Source organism: Temnothorax longispinosus, chromosome 12 (assembly GCF_030848805.1).
Source record: "Temnothorax longispinosus isolate EJ_2023e chromosome 12, Tlon_JGU_v1, whole genome shotgun sequence".
NCBI lineage: Eukaryota > Metazoa > Arthropoda > Insecta > Hymenoptera > Formicidae > Temnothorax > Temnothorax longispinosus.
The window spans coordinates 6,134,995-6,158,419 of NC_092369.1; the positions used below are offsets into that span (position 1 = coordinate 6,134,995).

The 23,425-nt window shown below is 38.8% G+C and overlaps 1 protein-coding gene across 2 annotated transcripts in view; it reads right to left on the reverse strand.

Annotated features, from left to right (window-relative positions):
* The window catches only part of LOC139823437 (tRNA dimethylallyltransferase), a 70,149-nt gene that overhangs the window by 15,476 nt on the left and 31,248 nt on the right, over positions 1–23,425 (reverse strand). For both annotated transcript variants that reach the window (XM_071795994.1, XM_071795993.1), the window contains exon 4: positions 17,053–17,188. In XM_071795994.1, coding sequence (XP_071652095.1) covers positions 17,053–17,188 — 136 coding nt within the window. The remainder of the gene's footprint in view (positions 1–17,052; positions 17,189–23,425) is intronic.

The window sequence follows — 23,425 nt, forward strand, 5'->3', positions numbered from 1 at the left end:
CCCGGGCCGTCGTCGCCGTAGCCGTGTGGGCGGCGCTACCGGGAATACGCGATTAGATCACACGGATAAGACACGATTCGCCGTTCGCGGCGAAAACGAAACGGCGCGGCGCGGCGACGCGCACGTTCGGGCGCGAATTCCGCGACGTTGATGCAACGTCCAAGTTCCGGAGGACGACCGGCATTAATCCTCGAAGAGATCTCCTTCAGTTGCCCCAGACAAGGCGAAGGATAACGATATGCATTGTCATACCGTTGAGATACAGATAAAGCATCGATCATCTCGTCTCATGTATATTATAGCATCTTGGTGTTTACCCGTCGTCAACGTTACAATGTATGTTTATTCATTCGATATTCGATCTTTTTTTTGTGTAATCTGATCGTTTCTTATGATGCAAACCAATATTAATTTCAATTCATATGTCGTTTCTTATTACCACGACGTGATTTCCATATTGTGATTTACAGGAAAATTATATGTATAAAAAGAATGAGAAATATGGAATAGTGTAAAAGGTTATATTCTGACCAGTTACATCCTTTGGGATTTCACAAGCAAATAAGTATTCTATTTTACGATATTCTGAAATAGAACAGAGATAATTCTTCGTTTTTTCGCTAGTTCTTTATAGGTGAACTTGCGAAGAATTTGAAGATAGTTTCCGGTAAAAGCCATTGACCAGCTCGTTTCCCTCGATTTTTTACAGCAGATAATACCTTTTCTGGAAATCGTATAATATGGCACGCAAATGTAACAGAATTTGTAGTTCTTTTTTTTTCATAATATGTTACGAACCACGGGGGAAGAAAGGGAAAAAGACAAAGAAACTCGTTCTGTAATTTAGACAAATGATTTTCGTGGAAAATCGAGCACGCCCACGGCATCGCAACCACGCTTTCGTGCGAATCTGGTCGTTTACGTCGATTTTTCGGGTCCGCAAGAAAAAACCGCTGCGAGGAGAAACGAAATAAAAGGCCGTCGGTACAAAAAGCGGCGTATGTCGAGAATACGAGATCTGTTGGTATATTCATCTATTTCTCTTGAAATTTAATAAATAAGAGTGTAAACTTTTGTGCCAAAAAGAAACAATAGAGATTAGATTATATATAGGTTGCGACTGAAACAACTACAATATCAGAATAAAAAGAATATACACATAAGTCGATAAATAAAAATTAAAAAACGACACTTCAATTCCATTTCTAATAAAATTAAGACAAAACTTCCGAAAATGTCCATGTTCAAATTTTGGTCAAACTTTGTAAACAGGTTCCTGTTAGATAAAAAAGACATATACCAAAAGGATTTTTTGCGACTCCAAAGTTTAGCAACTTTTTAAATATTTTTTCGAATTAACTCAGTATATTACGAGCGAACTAACTCAGTATATTACAAACCAAAACAGCTCTCAAGTAATGTAAACAACCACAAAGTCATATCCGTCAAAGTCATAACATAAACATCATTGGCGAAACTTCAGAAAATCAGAAAAGTTGTAAACCCATGTGACAACTCGTCTCGCGTGAAAAGTGTATGCGTGGAGGCAGTAGGTTCCGCCATCCCCTGCGGGGGGCTCCACTACTTTTAAACTAGACACATAGTGTGCCTTACAAAGTACATGCGTGAACTTTTCACGCGTGGAAAGTTGTAAACCCATGTGGCATCTCGTTTCGCGTAGAAAGTTTATGCGCGGAGGCAGCAAGTTAAAAATGTTAAAAAAGTTGCTAAACTTTGGAGTCGCAGAAAATTCTTTTGGTATATGTATTTTTTATCTAAAAGGAACCTATTCACAAAGTTTTACCTAAATCGGAGCATGGACGTTTTCGGAAGAACAGCCAAAATTGAATAGGGTACAGTATTTTGGACATCTCTAATATTATAATACTAAAAAAGGTGCCAATTTCACACAATTTGTCTACGGCTTATGTCTTACAAACTTTCCATAACAACTTTAAAATTATGATGAATATGACACAGTTTCAAATATCTCATAAAATCCGAGAAAGTCGATTTGCAAGTAAAAGAACATAAAAAGAAATCAAATGTGTAAATCTTCAATCATATGATAGATATCTCCGTTAATGAGACGCGAATGGATCCTTAATAGTACCTATTGAGACGAGGGAAGAGTTAAGAGGCGACTATATAAAAAGTTTGAGGCATTTTTACCAGTCATGTTATTCGATACGTAAAATTATAGTTGTAACCAGTTCGCTATCGCGGTTATAAAATAGGCAATATCGAATGAAGTTTTCAGAAGAAGAGAGAAAATAAATTCTATTTCATAATCCACGAAACGAAATTGAAATAATTACAGAAATATCAAAAGTAGGCAAAGCACGTTAAATAAAAATCATTGTATGTTAAGTTTTAAATTGTTCTAAAATCTAGTACAAGCTTTCTTATTTTATATAACTTTTACTCATCTCTAGTTCTCACTGAGGATTGCACACATTTGTCTTTTTTTTTTTTTCGGCAACTCTCAATTTAGATCCGCTGGGCATAATTTCTCGATCGAAGGGGCCCGGGCGGCACGATAGAAAAAGAACGAGGGGGCAGAGAGAAGCCGTCATATGTACATGTGTGTCTGAATATACAATATATAATATGTATGTGTGAGTGTGACCCAAGGCATTAACAAGACAAGGGGACGAACACGAAAGGGTTCTAGTCTATACCATCAAACCATGATTCTAAGAAGAACGAGAAAATTATTCCGTTATCGAGGAACATTATATATAATATATACCTAAGCTTCAATATCGTATTGTTAACAAAAATACTTTCATACAAAAATCGCAAATTAAATTCGTTAAAACCAATATAGTTCGTTAACTCCTACTACCGTCCTTTTTATAATCGTTTTTTATGTGAATCGAGAAAGAAAGTTAATTAGCCATGAGTGCCGGTAGCAATTACCCGGTCGACTAACGGAGTAACCGATAATTAGAAACAAAAATATTACAAAACAATCTAATAAATAGCTGGTTCACGTTGTCGATAAGGACGACTGGATATACTGGAGAATTTATGAGGTTGGTAAGTAAAATAATCTCTGTTAGATCTTAGTGAAACGTGCAGGATACGTGCGCAGCTCCCGATTAGGTCCGATTAGGTCTGTGACGTTCAGGTTCGTTTCCTTAGATTACGCCGCGCCGCGGCCTTCTTAGATCATTTTCGTCGAGAGGATAAGAGAAGTAATACGCAGCGGGTATACGTGCGAAGGCGTTATCGTGCACACTCAATTACAGGGGAATCTTATATGCGATCCAATCCCGCGATAAGTGGCAAAATCCATTACAGTTGTTCGCGCGCGCGCAAATCCGCGCGGCGCGTCTCGCACAAATCGCACATAAATTTCCGACGTGATGTACGAGTTAATGACGCGACGTTAGTGACTTCATTCGTCCGTGGCATTCGGCGGGACGAGCTTTACTCGTGCTGCGAGAGCCATTTAATTTTACCACGTTTCGCCATACCGGACGACGGCGAAGGAACGTGGTTCACGCCCGTCTTCCACTCGGCAATCGAAACGCTTTTATTTGCCGAATGCTTTCAACGCGGCGATCCGACGTTGTACCTCCTAGATCATAGGTCTCTCGAATTCCAGATAAAATAAAGTTTTTGTGATGAGTAATCGAATCACGATATTATTCCAAATATTTATGAATCAGTCCTCTTGATCCTATTTATCTGTGATTTTTCTGTGAATTTAAGATAAAAGAATTTAAGATGCGATGTGATAGAATAACTATTAATATGTAAATATAGAACAATATATTTCATCATTTTTCCATGTCAATATGCATTCTTGATGATGTCAACTTATCTATCGCTTTTCATGAATTTAAAAAGGAAAGTTCAATACAATTAAATAATCGTTTCCTTCGTTTTTCAACTTTAAATATTTCTATATTAATCTGACATTTGTGAAAACATTTAATATGGAAAGAATGTAATAAAGTAATTTATCTGTAATACGATAGAGCTGAAAAGAATTAAAAAGTTTGTAAACCTGAATTAAATAGGAAGCCGTTGCCGTACCATCTGTCTCTCAAAATATCATTTAAAAAATTTTATATTCGATTAAGTCAGGAAACTTTCATGTCGTCCTGAGACAACTTTATTGCATGAAAAGCCGTGGATTAAAAGATCATCATTTTAATGCCGTTAGGGACTTCTGGGAATTTAGCGAACGAAACGAAAATAGTCGACGTTAGGGTCGAGAGGTAACTTTCGACGAGAACTCTTAACGAACGTCTGGAAGGTAGTATTCCTGTCACTCGGCGATAATCCTTCCCGCGGCTTCCGCTGGCTGTATCATCACGGGTGCGTATACGAACGGCGGTCGTAACGGCGCGTCGCGCCGTCATCATTCGCTCGCCTCATCCTTATTGCGAATTCAACCGAACAAAAGAAACAACGGCCTCCTGATATTTTCGTTCTTCTTCGCTCCGCCGTTCGCGGCTGCATTCGACGTTGCGCTTCGGGTCGAGTTGCCGGAAATGCCGTGCGTGCCGCGGCGTCTAAAACCAACGTAGTCAGATCCGCATGCGAGACGCGACCGATAAAAAGATGGGGAATGAGATGGGGAATGAGAGATCGAGACAGAAAAAGCTGACGCCGGTTCCGAATCGCGCCTGTGGCCTCGGGGAAAGTTTCGTTCAATTCCTCTCTCCCAGGGAGAGCGATTTCTGATCCCATACCCCATGTGACACGTATCCCTCGACCCCAAAGAAAAAACAGTGATTGACTCGGTGATATTAAAACGAAGAGTAGTTGGCTATCAGTTTACCGACAATAAAATGAAGATAAATGTAATTTATATAATAAGATAAGAATATGTATCGGCGAGACAAATGCTTTGACAACCGAAGAAATGCCGATAAGAAATATAATTTTAATTACTACAGTCCTACATTATCTATTTAAGAAAACAGTGTTAATAAAATGTACACGTTCAAGAATGTAAATCACTTATCTATTAGTTTTTAATCAACGAAAATATTTTGTTATATTATTAAAAAATACGATATCAATATTCGCGACAAAATACAATTATTTGATAAATTTCCGAAGGTACATAATATTTTGCAGTGTCGCTTGAATTCCTCCTGACTCGTCCAATTTTATGAGCAAATGGGTTCGTAACTAAGTAACGACAATAGCGGTCGTAGCCCTTATAATTGCTTTATTAATAGCGTCCACTGACTCGTGATGTTAACAGCACATTCACACCGCAACATCGTGGGAGGCTTATCTAATTTTAAAAGACGCTCCGCGCGTTGAAAATTTCAGACGTCGCTCCGGTGATTGTCGACAGATTTTCGACCATCGGAAGCTGAGTTCAAAAACCGCACTTGTATTATTGCAAAAATATCTATCATTAGAATGCTTGAAGATAGTCGTAATTTTTGGAGAATTTCTAAAAATTTTTAGTATTCTTTGAAATTTGAATAAAATTTATAGTCACTCGTAGGAAAGATCAAAGATAAAAAAGTACTTGGGGTTTAAAACAATGTACATATAATGTCTATCTTTATTTCTTTTCCTTAAAATGATAATTTATTTTTCATAATCAATTTTGCATTTAGTGCGATTTTAGATAAATTTTAGATAATAATTATATTAATTATTATTATACAATTTTTACTCACGGACGAAAAGAAAAATCATGATAAGTAATGAGGTAAACCATTCTCTTTCTCAAATACTCCCAAAAGTAAATAACAGTTCGGAAAATAAATACTTGGGACAAAAGGAGAATGCCACTTTCCCTCCCGTCGAACGTGTTTGGCTTTGCACGGAAGACTTTGATTTCGCGGCCGACTGACTTAACGGGTTTCCCTATCGACAGCTTCCCGGATTCTGAGGTATAGATTGGAGGCACGAGCGGCGCGACTTCCGGGATGATTTTCACGAAACCGAGATAAGAGAGGCAGACTCCATCCGTCTGGTCCAAAGGGCCAGAGAGTGATGCATTCTGCAAGTTTCCTTTGAAAAGTGACTCGAGGAAACTCGACCGTATATAAGAAAGCGATAATGCATCTCTCTCACAAGCGCACTTCACGTCCGGAATGATTCAAATGGTAAATTGAAAAGGCGATTGTGAATCCTTTGATATACATTGATCGTTCGCTTCAACAAGATTTCTGATTTTTCCTTCTACAGTATAACATTGGAAAAATAGTAACATCCATAATTAAAAAATTAAAAGTTATTTATTTACCATATGGCCTTTTTCGAGTTCTACACGCAAAACAAATGGCATTCTGAATGAAAAAGAATATCTTACACACACCGTTACTCCTAATTTCATTATTCCGAGATTTATGACAGCCAGATCCTCTTTTTATAACCCGAGTCCTTCAATTTTGCTGGGCTGAAAAGGATTAAAAACGGCCATGCTCTGACTCAACGTGTTCCCTAACGTAAGCGCCACGAAGGTCAGAAGTTACGACCGGAGTCTGTGAAATGGCGCGCGGATGCGAGCAATAAATTCTTAAGGACTATCCCGCTGAGAGGAGCAACATTATGGTTGGCCATTGTGATTGCCATTTATACCACTTTTCTTCGATTTTATTGCTGAAAGCCGAAGAAAGCCGAAAAATTACGATGCCAGTCGCGCTTACGCATCTATCAAATCGGAAGCGGTAATATAATATATACATGTATATATACATATAGTTTCTTTTTTAGATTTTTATTTAGATATTTTTTTAGATATTTTTTTTAGATATTTTATTTGGAGTGATAAAAATAATATTAAAAACAGTAACTCTATCGTCATTATTTTAGCTTTTATTGTCTGTCGTAATAAAATTATTATCTAGGAACAAAATGTGAAAATGACAAATAATCACGCGCGCTACGAAGAAGGAAAAAACCTATAATACTTGCATAAAATGCAAGAAATAACGTTTTACTGGATAACCTTCGCCTTTCTTTGCTACTGAACCGAGAATAAGTCTTTACCTATATACCTACACTTTATTGTCAGCAATAAAAGATATTGGATGACATTTAAGTCAATTTGCGTAAACGAATCTTATTTCCGCATTTGAAAACAAAATATGCTCTATTTATGTATATAATGCTATATCCATTTATTAGGTCCGATAAGCGATACCAAATATATTTGCCATTATATACAATAACTTTCCTTTTGTCCATTTTAAATAACATACCCGTCGTATACTTTATATTCTTATTTCGTCTCCAATTTCTATATTTCATCTCGATAAAAATGTAAAATCGTTTAATCATCCACATCAAGGCCGATCGACCGTCTTCTCTTTTCGTCGCGATGTACGACACATATCGGCGGGACACGTCACCGTTTTTGCGAGACACAGTACGACTATCGGCTATATCATACAGGAAGGCGCAAACGTATTCGCCGCCGTACTCCGAAGCCGTCTGGCCAGTCGGTCGGTGGTCGGTCGGTCGGTCGGTGGCAGGAAATGACGACACATCCTCGGGTCGCGTAAGCTCCTCGCACATAGACGACCTAGCAGCTGCCGTCCAAGTGACACTCCCCGGGCGCTTTAAAAGTCGCAGGCCGATCGCACGCATACACCGCGCAAGAAGAAATTGCAACACGGAGGATAAGACCGGGGAAGAAGACGAAAGGGTGGAGGGGGGAATGGGGGGAAGGGAATGGAAGAAAGAAACAGCACTCGGCCAGATGCGCGGCACATTTTAATTAACGTCCAGACATCCTCCGAGACGGATGACCCCGAACTCAGGGCCATTCGATGACCCTTTTCCCATCGCGGTGCGTCCTCTGGATAACAGGAAGCGCGCCTTTCTCCTCATTCTTCTCGCCTGGACACGCGAAATGATCTTCCTTATACAGACGTGGTATGGATGAGCACGTATGGCATTTCTCGAGAAGATATAATTTGACACGGGTTCTACAATTCGCATAAAGCCCATAAATTCTTTATTGTGCAATGTATTGCACTACACGAAATGGAGCATGTTTAACGAATGTTTCACGTTTCACATATACGATTCTTTATAAGACTCGATAATACTGTCTGTCCTCAAATATCGAGATGTGATGCAAATTTCGATAAAGAAAATCGATACAAAAAGCTCACTGGTCACCACAAGGTCTTTAAATTCTTCTAACTGATAAAGCGAAACATATTCAATTCGAACGAAATCGTAGAAATATCGTGATAAATTTGTGAACGAAATTGTATTATTGCCAATCTTTTCAGCAGAAAACAGAATCTCCCAAGATATCGATATGTTATATATTTTTCGCGCGATAATTCCATCTCTTGGAAACCACAAAATTCCGGAAGCATCTCATGTGAGATATTACATTACATAACGTGATATAACGTAAATGGATTTTATCGCGCCGGTCTGTGTAACCTGGGACAACAAACATCACGAAGGACTGAGCTAGTCTTGTCAGTCGATAGCCGCAGAGAATCGATCGTCTATCTCTTCTTGGAACGTTCCACCGAAATAAATACACATTCGATAAGCTTCACTGCATCTAATTTTTATCACACTAACATATTTTAAATTATGATAATCTGTACGTGTCATACATATATATCAAAGTTAATCTTTTATTATATCGATAATTATCAAAATTACTACATTTTTATCTTCTTCAAATAGATTCCTCAGAGTATTTCGATTATTTATCAATAATTTCTACGTAACTTTATAAAATTTTATATCACATAAGTAATATATAATTAAAATATAAAAACATTTTTATTAAGAAATTAAAGATTTTATATCTGATCTCACTTGTATGTTAAACGTTTGTTGAAGCAGCAAAGAGAAGGTTCTTAAAATACTAAAAGAGGAGGTTCGTAAGTTCAGAGATCTCTATTACAGATCGATATTCTACGAAGCGTTACTTTCAGACGATCTTTCCAGCTCCAGTAGCGCCGAGAACGGAATCGCTGAACGCGGTTGAGGTCGCGCGATTCATTCAACTTTCTATCGAGCGCCGAGCGACGCGGATGCGCGTCGATGAGGCTGCATACGTCGTCGTATAGTTGCACGCGCGGGATTACGTTGCCGGCGAGTCATTCATAAAAATAACACGGCCGGTGCACTCTACTACGAGAGACCGCCCTCGGCGTACGTACGGGCGCGTAACGCGAGACCGGGGAATGCATGCGCACACGTACGCACGCGAGGCTACGTACCGAGGTGGATAACTCGAGCTAGTAAGGGGCCGTAGAAAGTAGCTATACGAACCGACTCGAGTCAGACGAATTTTACGCTCGTCGCGCACGACGCCTTCGGCCGTCTCGGATGTTATTTTTCAACGTACGCTCACCTCACGTCGATCGTATCTGCCGATAAGGCGATTATCCATAAAAAGATGATTTTTTTCAAGGTTCGCGAACGTTTTATAAATCATGTGTTTTGACTTGTATTCCTTAATGCTGTAAATCACGCGACGGTTTCCATTAACAATGATAATGAAAGACCTGTCGTTGCGATAGTTTAACGTACTGTGTTCGGTATAATGTAAAGTCATTTTTTTTTCTACCTTTTCAACACTATTGATTATTGAGTATTAATAATCAATAGTATTTAATAATAAATACTAAATTAAAACGCAATATTTATATTAATTGTATTACAGGCATTAAATCTTTGAATATTTGTGAAATCATTGAATTTATTTAACATTTTAATAACTCTGTCCTTTCTGAATGGAGCATACGCTATATATATATATATATATAAAACTTGTTAGTTTCTAAATAAGTATAGTTTAAAAGAAGGAAATAATAATCTAAACGGTTAAACGATGTTGGATATATGCAACGGCGCTGCAATTGCTATTTTATGACGCCCCTATCTGGAAGGTACAGTTTAATTCTGTCCATAGAATTTGCATAATTTAATCGCGTCTGCGTGGACGATAAGTCATAAAATACAGCTTGTAGGATCTGGAACGTAACTTGCGTAAACGAAGTTACATCTCCATAATATTTTACGAAACGCAGAACAGGATCTTTTAAGTTCTAAATGCACCATTCATTTTGCGATTGCTAAAGAGAGGAATTTTTAGAGTTTATTACAAATGTTAAATTATTTATTAAAATGCTATTAATATTAATATGCTAAATATAATAGTTTTTAAATTATTTTACATAAAATACACGCGTAGCGAAAGTATAATAAATTCTTCAATATAAGGATCTCTTTTTCTCGGAAAAAAATCATGCACATCATGGATTCAATATAGAAGCTTCTATTGGAAAAAAAATATGTTTTTCTTCAAATGATTCAATGCTAAATGAATGTAAAAACACACGTATTTGCAATACCAAAGTGTAACTTTTTGCGTTTTGTAGTTACATATTTATAATGTTAAATTATATTGAATAAAGATCACGCGTGACGTTGTTTAGACAGACGGAAGTGCATATGCTTACAGTATTGCAAACATGCTTATAGTATTGCACACTTCGAACTTCCCACGCGGAAAGGAACCGAACGAATTACTGGATGAGAACTCGATGCAAAAACACCAATATGCATAAATAATTTCGCGAACAAATAGTCGAGGTGCACAAATAATAATTAGAACCATTCTTGAAAGCTAATAATCACGTTACGTGCATTTAGAAAATCATTGGCTTTAAATTTTCTCGACATATTTACGTTCCTTGTGACAAACATGTTTTTCTGTCGCTAAAATAGCGACGATTAATACAAATAATGCAAAAATAAGCACATAATTAAAATGATGAATTGTAAACTAATCGTCGAGATATATTGCGAGATAAAAATCCCCTTATTTGTGTACGCTTGAGTTGAATTATGCAAAAACTGTCATGTTCAAAAAGCATTGAAACGATTAAAAATGATAAATATAAAGTAGGTATATAAATATATATCTATACTTGTATATGTTTTTCTTGATAATTCTCGAAGAAGTTTTCGAGCTAAAATAGCAGAGTGTGCATCGCAAATATTATCACTTATTTGCACACACGTGCCGCATAATAATTAGACGGCTAATCCATCGTGCTGCAAATATCTTAATTCACGAGCGAAGCTCTCGTTGCCAGCCGATTCATCTGCGTGCCTAGAAAAATCGTCCCGTATAAAGTCCGCTCGCGACGATATATACCTACTAACCGCATCGACTTTCCCGGGGCAATTTTCGCGATAGCCCCGTCTTGGCAGTCGGCGGAATTTAACACGGCCCGAGCGATCGTAAAGCAGTGCTTGTCGTCACCGGGATTTTTCATGAACCCGCGCTTTCGCATCCGCAATGCGGACGAAATGCGGCACCTCGTCGAGTATCGCAGGCATCGCGGCTCTCGACGAAAAATCGCCGAACGGTCTCGTTAGCCTTAACGACTTGTAAAACGAAATTGCTGCGTTAACGACTCCACGCCAGGCTTATATCTATTCTAAGTTAACGGTTGGGTCCAGAATGGATACCTCCATCATGACAGCACTAACCGCGGTGGATGACAAAAAATCGATCTACGCAGCCAACGTGATCGTGTATCTCACAACAGATTTATGCTGTTGTCACAAATCCTACTCCATCTTTAACAAAGTGCCACCAAGACACACGCATCCGGCAATTTCGGAATATATAAGAGATACATGATGGATCGAACTGCGTGTGATTACGCAAATTTAAACGCACTCGTGCCACATCGTAATAATTAGTATTCGTTCCACAAATTAGATGTTACAAATGTCGCTTCTCTCGTCCACTTCCGACTCTCTTTCGCGACTCGTTCCACACTCGAGAATTTTCGTGCCCTCGTAAAATTTAGCTTCTCCTTTTGCTTCTCTTCTTCCTCTTCGCGAACAGGAAACTCTCGTTTCCGAGACGGAAACGCGCGCGGATATCTCGATAGAAAAAGAGACGGAGCAACGAAATATTCGCAGCAAAATACGAATGTTAAGAAATGCGATTTCTCACAATATCGCGCAATGATGTATCTGATTGTGCATTTATAAGAAAAATATTTAAAATGCAAAAGTGAAATTTGCAAAAGTGTGCGGATGATAAAAGAGATATATAACAGATTAAAAAAATATAAGACCATTTCAATCAACGCCGTTTGTACTTGAAATAAAATATTTATTCGTGTTTGTCCGTACTCATTTCCTTAATCTGGATTTGTATTTCCTTAATCTAGACATCGTGTTTTGGAGCACCCGGACACCCTTTAAGTCTAAAGGGTTTTTGAAAGCGTTTCTGATGTGTTACAAAAAATCTATAAAAATTCAGTATCGTGTCTTTAAGGTTTCAAAAAGTGTGATTTCTATATACTTACATATTCCGAAACTATTGCAATTTTTTTTTTAAGTGTTGAAACGTCAGGAGAAAACTGTAAAATATGAAAAATTGACTGTGCCTTAAAAGGTCCATGGTGTCCCCGCGCAATGTTAATGAAGCTAATATAATTTTATTAATCTCATTTGCATTTAATTTTATTTGGCTTCTTAATCTTGAACTCTAGAATAACCAAGTAATTTTTTGTTGCGATCCACATACGCACACAGATGGACACATATTGCTAACGTTATATTACTGTGACAATCGTATTGATGGATGTGAACTTTTATCGACCGACGATCTATATACAAACGTAACGGGAGAGACGGCACGTGACAATTTCTTCGCTGGCATTCGTAAATTTCGCACGACTCTCGACGACGTGTATCATGTGAGTGAAATTCCTCATATTTTTATTATAGAACTCGACTCATTTCGGCTCATTAAACAGTGTAAAATAGTTATCTAACGGAAGCGGAAGCGGAATTTATCGCGAACGTAAAATGGGACACGTGAAGCACGAGAGATATTTATTAATAAAACGGGAGACGACCGCAATGACGGAAATCGAGACATAATGACCGGGTGACACGACTACCGTCGCGGTTCCTAAATTATAACCGGTGATTCAAGACGCAGATCATTTTGGCATAGGGCTATTTAGGTACGTCGTAGATATATGGCGTGGAAATAATAAAGAATTCATTAATGGTTTGTGTCGACATAACTGTCGACGACAACGTGCGGTTTTAGCTGTATTGCCGATAATTTTGACGCAAGGGAATCTGCCAAGAAACAATATCGTTTCTCCGGATTTATTTCAATATAATTTCACCAATGACTCTAATTACTATTCTTATTTATATCTCATCTCATTTTTCACTCGCTCCTATTCATGTTTATACGTTCATTTTACCTTTACGCATATCTCTACGGTTACCGTCCAGAATCACTCATTGTTTCGCAACATTGTAACTAGTCCAGGCACCGAGATCCTCGATCACGCGAGAGAACTTAATCGGTCCACTTTATCAAAGGTGGCAGTTGCAACCGATAACGGGAAAAGCAAATCGTATCGCCTCTCACTCTCCAGCGCCCATTGCAATAGAAAAGGTGCGCGGAAGTTCGTCCGCGCGATACTGTATGCGTTCGTACGTGCGCTCACGTATGTGCAAGTGGTTGCAAAGGATCGATGGAAAGGTAGCGAGGAGGGAGGTATTTGCAATACGGCAGAAAAATCTGGCATTCCAGTGCGGCTGCTCGCGAAACGCAGTCAGTGATCCATGCATAAACGATGACGTACGAGCATTAAGCCTTTCTTACACTATTATCTCTATCTCTCTCTTTCTCTCTTTTCCTTCAATGGATCATAGAAAGTATGTCATTGTAAAAGTGACGTCATCAGCTATAATTTTAACCATAGTAGTACATTCTTTAGATTTCGCTTGTATATTAGTTACTTTCAATTTACAGAAATTCTCTCTAGGCGAGATTTACTTATATTAATTAATAAACATATTTGTTGAACATATCATATAATTTGTCTAATAGATCTTTTAAACTAATATTCATTATTTTATTTAAATTTAAATTAAAGTAGTTTTCTATGAAAATTAAAAGATTTCAGAGACTTAGACTTTTTTAAGAACTTCCAACACAACGTTGAAAATTAGGTAAATCAAAGTCAAGAATAAAGATTAGGAAGTTACTAGACAAAACCGATTTTAAATTGTATATTTTATCAAATGTATATAGATGTCTATCATTATTATCGTCCACAAATGGTAAGAGCATGATGAAATCGCATGCGATGGTTTGAAGTGACCAGAATATATACCGCGAAATATAGTATAACGCTCATTCATTCCCGAGTACGTTACAATACGGCATAGTCCACCTGATTGAGAAATATGGTGTGAACGGAACCTTACTCGAGAACTCGCCGTTACTTAACGCCGTCTGCTCTCGGGGAAAGTCTTAGACCACAGATCTGCGGTAACGTAAGGCTAAAGAAATTCTCGAATGGCCCGTTAGTACGGGCACCGGCACAGGCAAGGTTGCCGAGGGATCGACTTCCGATTTCGAAATCGTGCTGGGCACCGATCGTTTCGCGGTATTTAGGATACCGGTGGTTTCGAGCGGACGGCGGTATTTGTGTCAGACGGCCTCGCGATTTTTGACATCGCCGCCTGAAACGGCCGCGTATTAGCATACATCGGCTTCGCTGTGCTTTTACTTTTACGACAGCGAGTCTCGCGCGAACGTCAGACGAAGGTTAATCGATTCGTGACTTAATTAAAGACTAAACGTGTGGCGTAAATCTCCATAAATTCGGTAGTTTAACTGTGGAACGACGTCGTATGCATCTCTCGTGTCTTCTAGATTACGTAAAAAAAAAATCGAATTTGACCGTGAGAGGATAGATGTGCAATTACGTCAAGATTTTCTTGTTACATAAGTCGAGGGAATATTTTTGAGATATTATTAATCACAGAAAGTGCTAATTGATAAAAATCTCAATATACATCACATATATAAGTATAGTATAGTATATATTTATATTTTTATTATGTTTCTATGGAGCGTGAATTTCTATCAAAGCAACCGATCTGGCAACTGTCAAAATGAGATATCTCGCACAGTTGCAATCAATTCTGAGGTATTTATTGTCCAGAAAGTATTTCCTAATTTGCTTTCCTATTTATGAGCGAGTCGGCGTAGCAGAACCGCGGATAAATTAATAATGCGGAAAGTGCTATTGGAGAAATGACAGTTCTGCCGTGACAGTAGCTGCCGGTCGACACTTCCGCTCTGCCGCTTTTAAAGCCACTACTTCAGTGAATATTTCCGTTGAGGTAACACCGCGTAGCCTAGAATCAAAGTTTCTATCCGTTTTTATCCGAATTCGCCGCTGATTACATATTAGATCCAATAAATTTGCACGCCGTGCAATCAACATCATCGTCTCGTAATTAGCCAGCTGTAGTTTCACGAAATGTTGTTCATTCAAAGCACGCATGATTTAACATCTCGTTGCGAAACTGTGACACCGGTTGAGAAGACTGTAATTCCGAGAGGCAGTCAGAATAAATAGATACAACGCGAAAAAAAGTATATTGCACGAAATTAATAGAAACGTTTGCGTATAATTTACCTACTTTCTACATATAATTTTTATCTTCTGTTTTTTTTACCTATGCGTTTGCTACAATCATATTAGAAATAATGGTCGTTATTGACCGATTCTTATTTTATTTTTGACTAAACATTCCTTCCTCATCCTCAGAGCTCGGATTAGTTTAGCCGAGCGATATTTTCTGTGATCTCTGTCATGAGAAGCCTTGGATAGCGATTTCTTTCGAAAGAGTAGGCGGGAACGAAGTATCTGCGGCGCTGAAAGCGGCACCATCGATTATCCTGACCTATCGGAGGCGACGATAAACCAGACCGGGCCGCGTTCGAAGGCGATAAACTTTATCGTTTATCAAGGAAAACGAGCGGCGCTGCTGAGAGCGACGATACAGTTATTCCTCAGTCAAGTTCCAGACTCGAAAACGGACGGGCGATACCCCGGCCGGCCTCGTCCTGAGTTAACCCGAAACAGCTTGCGAGAACAAGTTGACGGCGACGAATCAGATAAAATGAGTCGCGTCGAATGCAATCCCCCCCCCCCCCAACAAATTAATATGTTGACGCTCCCGCGCGTTTCCGTCGTAAACGGCGATAATTCCTGTCCTTCGAATTTTTCTATCGCACCCGTAAAAATAAAACATTTATCACAATGCGCTGAATATGGGCGCCGTCGATTAGCGGGATGCTTTTAAGACATCGATAAAGCGAACCCCGTGGTGCACCGAGCACAATAAACTTTAACTACGCACGACGTGATAGCGTTTTATGATCAACAGTGATTACGCGAATACCTTTTTTTTTACTTAAATCAACGATCGAGCCGAAGATTTATTCATTATATTAATTCTTGTCACGTAAAAAAAAAATCAGAAATTCTTGCGCAAACATTTCAAATTTTCAGCAAACGGTAGATTCTTAATTACAAAGATAATATTAATCCGAAGATAGCAAGAATCTGAGGATACTGATAACAAGATTATATTACACACGAATAGAATTGTACACCTATTTTTATTAGACTGATAATACGGTTTTAAAGTTCGACCTTATAAAAATCAGCAGAACATTTTGCGTAAAAGATCCTCGTAAAAAAGAAGGATGTTTTACGATTGATATACTAAAAGTCGCTTTAGGCAATAATTAAATAGAAATGATTATAGATTTCGAACGACATTCAACGGGAAGTTGTACACGAAAAGTTTATGGAAGAATCAAATGTAAATTTCATTTACTTTAATCTATTTCATAAATCCATAAAGAAAATAGGTCTATATTTTTATGTCACCTTAAAATTATGCACGAAAATCAGTATACGTTAATCTCTCGTTTTGTTATTCACTAGTTTCTACGGTTATTTTGTCTAAACGCTCGTCATGAAATTTATACTCAAAGGCAAGACGAATCGAGAAGCAATAAAATATACTGACAGAGACAAATTGCGAGAAGTAATGGTCTGGGAAACACGATGGTAAGTTCAAACAGGAGGCGTAGTTCCGTCGTTATTTTGGTAATACATCATACGGTCTGTCTGTGACAGTGGTAGAGTGATATCGATCGCTGACGTATCGAAGTTTAATCTATCGAAAGAACGCGGTCACGCACGTCGAGCATACCTTATTGCAGCGCAGCCACAAGATAATGGAATTTGGATATCTCAGAGGTCCCCCTAATCCGCAGCCACCGGCGTTGCGTTGGGCTTTCAGAAGCTCGGAATGGGTTTTTCCATGCTGATGGAAAATCTCCAAAGATCTGTAACAGATTCGAAAAAGACCTTCATCAATCCGCGAATCTTAACTTATCTTTTTCATGATATGTTAGAGATATCACGTATAGATTCATATTTAAATCTGGATCTTTTGTATAAGTGCAAATGACATTGACATTAGTCACATCTTTTCCGTGGTCATATCTTTCCTTAACTTCCGTAAAGAAAAAAATCAAATTTTGTGTCATCATAGTCGAATTAATCAAAGCATAAAAATTAGCATACGTCAATATATTCTTATCATTGACTTATATTACTAGCTATTTGCCGAAGCAAAAAATATTTATAATGAAAAATGTATTCATATTATCGATGGACACAAGAATATAATTAAATCACGGAAATTATAGAGAATGATATCATAGGCATGTACGATATTGATGGACATGAATTGTATTATACGGATACAATACGCTATTCATCGTCTTGTGCATTCTCGTAAACTTGTCACTCGTAGAAAGGGATGACTATAATAGTCGTCTATTTTACACGTTCGATAATATTAAACTTCGCGATATTCAAGACTGGCTTTCGACGACATTTTCGTCACCGGAGAGAGATAGAGGGAGGGAGAGAAAAAGGAATTTTTCGTAATTAGCAAGTGCCTTGACGTCTCTCGGCCAGATGCCTAAGGTGATCGAACTCGCGTCTCGAAGATTTATGTTGAGTGACGAGTGACCGCACGGAAACATTCCGCAATTTAAAGAGAAAGATCGCGAGCAGTCGCCTACCTCGTGAAAGCGCGAACCGCATTATTAAAGGGTCGTTCGTCAAACGATCGGGGAGACTGGAATAGTGCTGGATAATTAGCGCGCGTCGTTTCGCGCTCGTTAATTACACGGCGTATTACGCCCTGTAACATCGTGATTCTTATCTCGACGTTAAAATAAAATCCAGCATCAAATTAGCAACGAACACTCGTCTATTAGTACGCATTAAACAGTCTCCAGGAATCTCGGTGTCTCGATAAATGCCGAGGTCCCGTATGTGCGACACAAACTAATTATGACTTCCGATCTTGACTCGTGTTATCGCTCATGCGTGCATGTGATTGTAATGTTGTCGTGAGAAATACGACTATTTATGCAAACATAATGCGTTGCGCGATTCTTCTCTCGCTCAAGCTGCATCCTATCTGCGAAAGGAGCGAGAAAGATTGAATGAAAACGTGCATGCGGTAGGGCATGACAAATCTCTGACGAGTGTCGCCGCGCCGTGCCGTATATGTATAAATACATGCATTGACGCGAGCCGGCCGGTGCAGCGGTGATGGAAACAAAAGTCTCTATAAGCCTGGCCAAAGCTATCTTCAGAATTAACGATCGTGTCCCGGCTTCCCCCGATCGACGACGAGGGTCGCCTAATTCTGTGACTGGGTCGTCGCCGGCGTCGTCGAGTAAACGGATCTCGGGAGAGGTGTCTAAAGACTGGCTTCAACACGGGCGAACTTGTCGACGACATCGGGTCTGAGTGTCGCTTTCTATTTCCGTGACGGTCGTCAGCGCCTCCTTCTAAGCAAGTCCGACGAGAGGCGGGGACAAAGGGGGGAAAAAAGATGAAAATTAGACGCAGGGCGGTGCAACGTTCTGTCCGGAGGAAACGGCGCCGCAGACGAGGTAAACGACCGAACGTCTCTGGCAATTGAGCGAAAGATATTGGCCTAGGTTAGGCTATAGGGCAAAGATATGTGACAGATGCTCTTTCAAAGAGTTCATAGATTTTAGGTCATTTTTTATCGCTTTAGATCATTTTTTAAATCGCTTTATCTCAGATTATCGTAAGTTTAAATGAGACAGTTAGGATCGTCAGATAAATAATATATAAATATCCATGATTTTGTAATGAAATTAATTTCATTGAAAATAATATTTCATAATTATTAGAAAATTACTTTAAAAAAATTACTATTTTTAATTTTTTATGTAAAAAAAATATTTGTTATATCTGATAGTTCAATCAGTTCGTGTTCAATCACACCAAATACGATTCGTTAAAAAATGTATGCATCACTGGTCTGTGAAGAGATAATTTAAATTGAATGAATATTTGAAACATTTATTCTTGAAAACAATCCTCGATGGTAAAAGTTTTTATCAAAAATAAAAACTACTCTCGATTCTGTAATCTCCAATTTGTACAGAATCATATTGAGAATCTTCTTCCAGAGAAGGCAATTTTGCAATAAAAACACACAGTTTTTAAGTTTTTTTAAAGAATCTCCACGAAACATACAGTTGTATATATAAGGAACTTTACGTTTATGTAAAGAGCTCTCCTGACAATTAAAAATCTTCTCGCGGAGTTCCTTCACGCAAGACAATTTAAAGTTTTCCAGCCACTTCGCCGCTTCCATCTCACTGTTTGCATACCGTATACACGCCCGGCATTAGTACGCAGATCTGCTAAAGAATTTCAATGAAAAGAGTTGAAGCAACGCGTTAAAGAGCCTCACGTGTGAATTGCGGCTGTTCTCGAATCGCGCCGTCTTCCCTCGCGACGTGTGGTGTGGAAACGCGGAACCAAACGATCGAAGTTATGCAAGTGCAATGTCGCACTTCGTGTCGCGCGTTTCTGATAGTCTGGTAGGCGAAATCCGACCGCCCGCGGGAATCCGCTATCGTTGAGGAAACGGAGATCGTTGGAGATCGGAATTTTTTTTTTTTCGGAATGTTCAAAACGCTGATGGAATCAAGAATAATATATATACTTCTCACAAAAATGAAATTACAATTTGAGGAAGCATCGAGAAACGCAATAAATAACGACGATAAAAATGTTGTTTCGCTAATTACAAGTCTCAAACGTGGATCGTGCGATCGGACGCTTGCCGGGTGTGAGAATCCGAAGCGTGTGCTAATCCTATTCTTGGAATTTATACGAGAAGCGAGCGCGCCGGTTCGCAATCAAAGCCCTAAACGTCTAAACATCCGGCACAGTATCTCCGGCGTTAATTAATCCGACGCTTTCATCAAGCCGTCGCGATTATTGGGTCCACCCACCCACTTATCAGTCACGGGCTACGTCACGTTTAATGGCATAGCTTATAAAATAATGTCGTAGCTTCTTCGAAAAGCGCGAATGCGGACGAGTCTTTCATGCCAATCAACTTTACGACATTTTGTATCATCAGGGTTTGAGAGAGTCGTAAATATTCTCTGACATGCAATGAATGTATTTTACGATAATTAACGAGATAGTAACTCTCGTAAATGCTCTTTCGTTACATAATAAAATGATAGTGTCATACGACGCACGCTGGTATCTTGAAACCATTGAATAACCGTTGATACTTTTTCACGCTTAATGATACCGCTTTATGCGAAATAGTATGAATATTGTATAAAATTATCGTAATATAGAATAATTAACAAGCCTGTCTTTTGTTAATATTCATACATCCTTTCTGAGCCATGAAAGTCAATAATATTATTTTACCAGTCATTTAATTATACTTAAGAGATATGACACAGATTATTCGAGTATTCTAGTTTTAATTGGGACATTAATTATTCTAAAACATTTGCGGTTAAAACACTGGCGTTCCTAAATGGAAGTTTCTATTTAGAAATCAGATTTCAAAATTAAAGAGTGTGAAGAGTGCGTTACGTATAAGAGGAAATACTAAATTTCGTTAAAAATTAATTGTTTTTTTTTTTTAGTAAGTTTTACTCGATATATGTATTGCCCTAAGCATTTCCATTTTAATTACATAACAGCGGATTGCACTGAATCTCTTGTGACTGATGCTGCAGTTCTCAATTCAATTATTCGGCATAGCTATAGTCTCGAGAGTCGCTGAAGCGAAAAGCTACGGGGCAGATCTCAGAAATCGTCCTGTCGATCGTGCGGAACGCCTCGATGACTCTCGAAGACAGTCCTCGCCAAATACGAAATTCCGTGTGCGACGTTGAGGTGGAACGCAGAAATCTTAGTTCGGTTCATCAGCCGTATCATTGAAGCGAATACATTCCTAATCTGTTGAATGTGAAGTCACTCGGATAAAGATAGACATTTGACGAGGTCTTCACTTAGCAATCTCCATTTTAATTAAGCCGATTCATTACGAAACATCGCAGATATCGGTATCGCGATACATTCGTGACTTTATCGTCAAGTATTGCGTGGTCCAAACTCTCGGAAAAAATTGTATGTCAAAGAGACGTTAAAACAAAATATCTTACAGTGTTTTAAAAAGAGATGTTAAGCACATTTCTTAAACACCGAGCCGGAGCTCTAAATTGACACACGTCGAGATATTAACAGAGATAGCGCATTTTTAATTTCGGATTAAACCTGTTGAACCTGCATATCTAATCTGCTAGGATGCAACATCCCGACGTTAAGACCCAAAGATGATCGTCTGGCTAAAAGATATTGGCGGGAAGAGAACGCGGGAAGAAAAAACAGGTATCTATACTCTGAACGATCCCGTTCCGATTCCGATCCGCATCGCAGCTTCGATTCGCCGTTTCTTATGTCTCCCTCTTTTCTCCGAGAACCGCAAATCGTCCGATACCGATTGTGCAATTCTCAGCGGCGCGTAATCAACGGGAATTGGAAAAGACGGCGAGCGGCGAATGGAAAAGGCGACTTTCTCCCGGGACAAGACAATTTTAAAGACACCTTCGTGGCGCGTCACTCCCACGAGACGCGATTCCACATCTCGATGGTTATTTTGTTACCTCAAGTGGAAACCGTCAATCTGAAACGCGCAACGCGAACTAACAAAATCAACTCTCGTATATCAATACATTTCTGGCATTTAAAATGCTCTTTTTTTGATAATTCGCAAACTTAAAAATAGAAAAGAGAAGATTCAAATTTCATGATGTTCATCTGAGCGTATCTGAGGGACAGTTAAAATTCCAGTCGATCCAATTCCAATACTATCACAATTTATCGAGGGATAGAGTGTCAATTGTTCGTGTCTGAAACAATATCCGTGTTGTCACCGAGATATTCGCATGCCATCGAGCAAGGCACGCGCGTGTGGCTTGGTCCATTATCTATTATTTATTTTATTCATATCAAGAAACACGATAGTACATATCATTGACGCGACGACACTCTCGGGTCTGGCTCCGTTCCACTCCTTCGCGTTTGCGCTCGTCGCTCCGATTCCCGACCCACGTCTAGCGTGTTTAGAGTGGTCTATGCCTCGCGAACGCGGTTTTACTTTGCACAACGTATTTAGGACGGTGGAATGAGGTCAGCGTAAATCCTAGCGATACCGAATGCCGACAAGCGGGCGCGCGGGCGCGCGCTGCGAACGACTCCGCAGCAGTTCACCCGGTGCGCGCGATTCGTTATGTCGTACTTTCCCCTACGTTAGATTTCTCGACCCGCCACCATCGTGCTCGCCGCCGCCGCGCGAGATATAATGCGGTTAACGCGAAATATGCAAGGAGAACGTACGCTGCCAAGAGATAATGCGAGATTAGAATTTTACGAGTCGTTCCGCGCGGCAAAAGACCACTTTCCACTCGCATTTTCGTTCGTAAGCGAGTCGAGCCGTTGCCATAAATCCTACCGCGCGCCGTGCCGACCATAAGATATGTACACGAGGGCTATATACACGCGTGGTAGATAGTAATATTCTTACTACTATTTGCGATTTCTCTTTGCGCTTCGATAATTAAAGGATTGAAGGTCTAAACGTTTGACAGAAGCTTCAAAAAAGGAAAGCGTATCGTTTAGAGAGATTTGATATCGGCTATGGCAAACAATACATTTACTGCACTTGTCATAATCTTTTAAATGTTACATGATTCAATAATAAAAATAAAAAAATTAAATTTTTTATTACAACTCTGTTTAATGACACTAACAAAAGCATTAGGTACAATGCATCTTCAAACACTTCTTATTGTATAATTTTTTACTCAAGAATTTTTATCTCAGTCCAAGTAATTTTAAATTTCCTATTCTTTTCTTTATTTTTATTATAATATGTAACTAAATAAAAGTTTCTAGAATATAATTATTGTATAGTTTTCTTAGAAAGTTAATTTCATATCTTATTGGTGTTGAAATGTTTGTTAATATGTAATAAAATTAGCATCTTTCCTTCTATCTATGCTTTGCAACGGTTAACATTTGCAACACTACGAAAAAAGCATGGTTCTCGAGCACTTTGCACTTTATTGCAGCCAACGTTCCAGTTATCGATAATTACATGATGCTGATATTATCCTGGCGGCGATGAAAATCTCGTATGATCT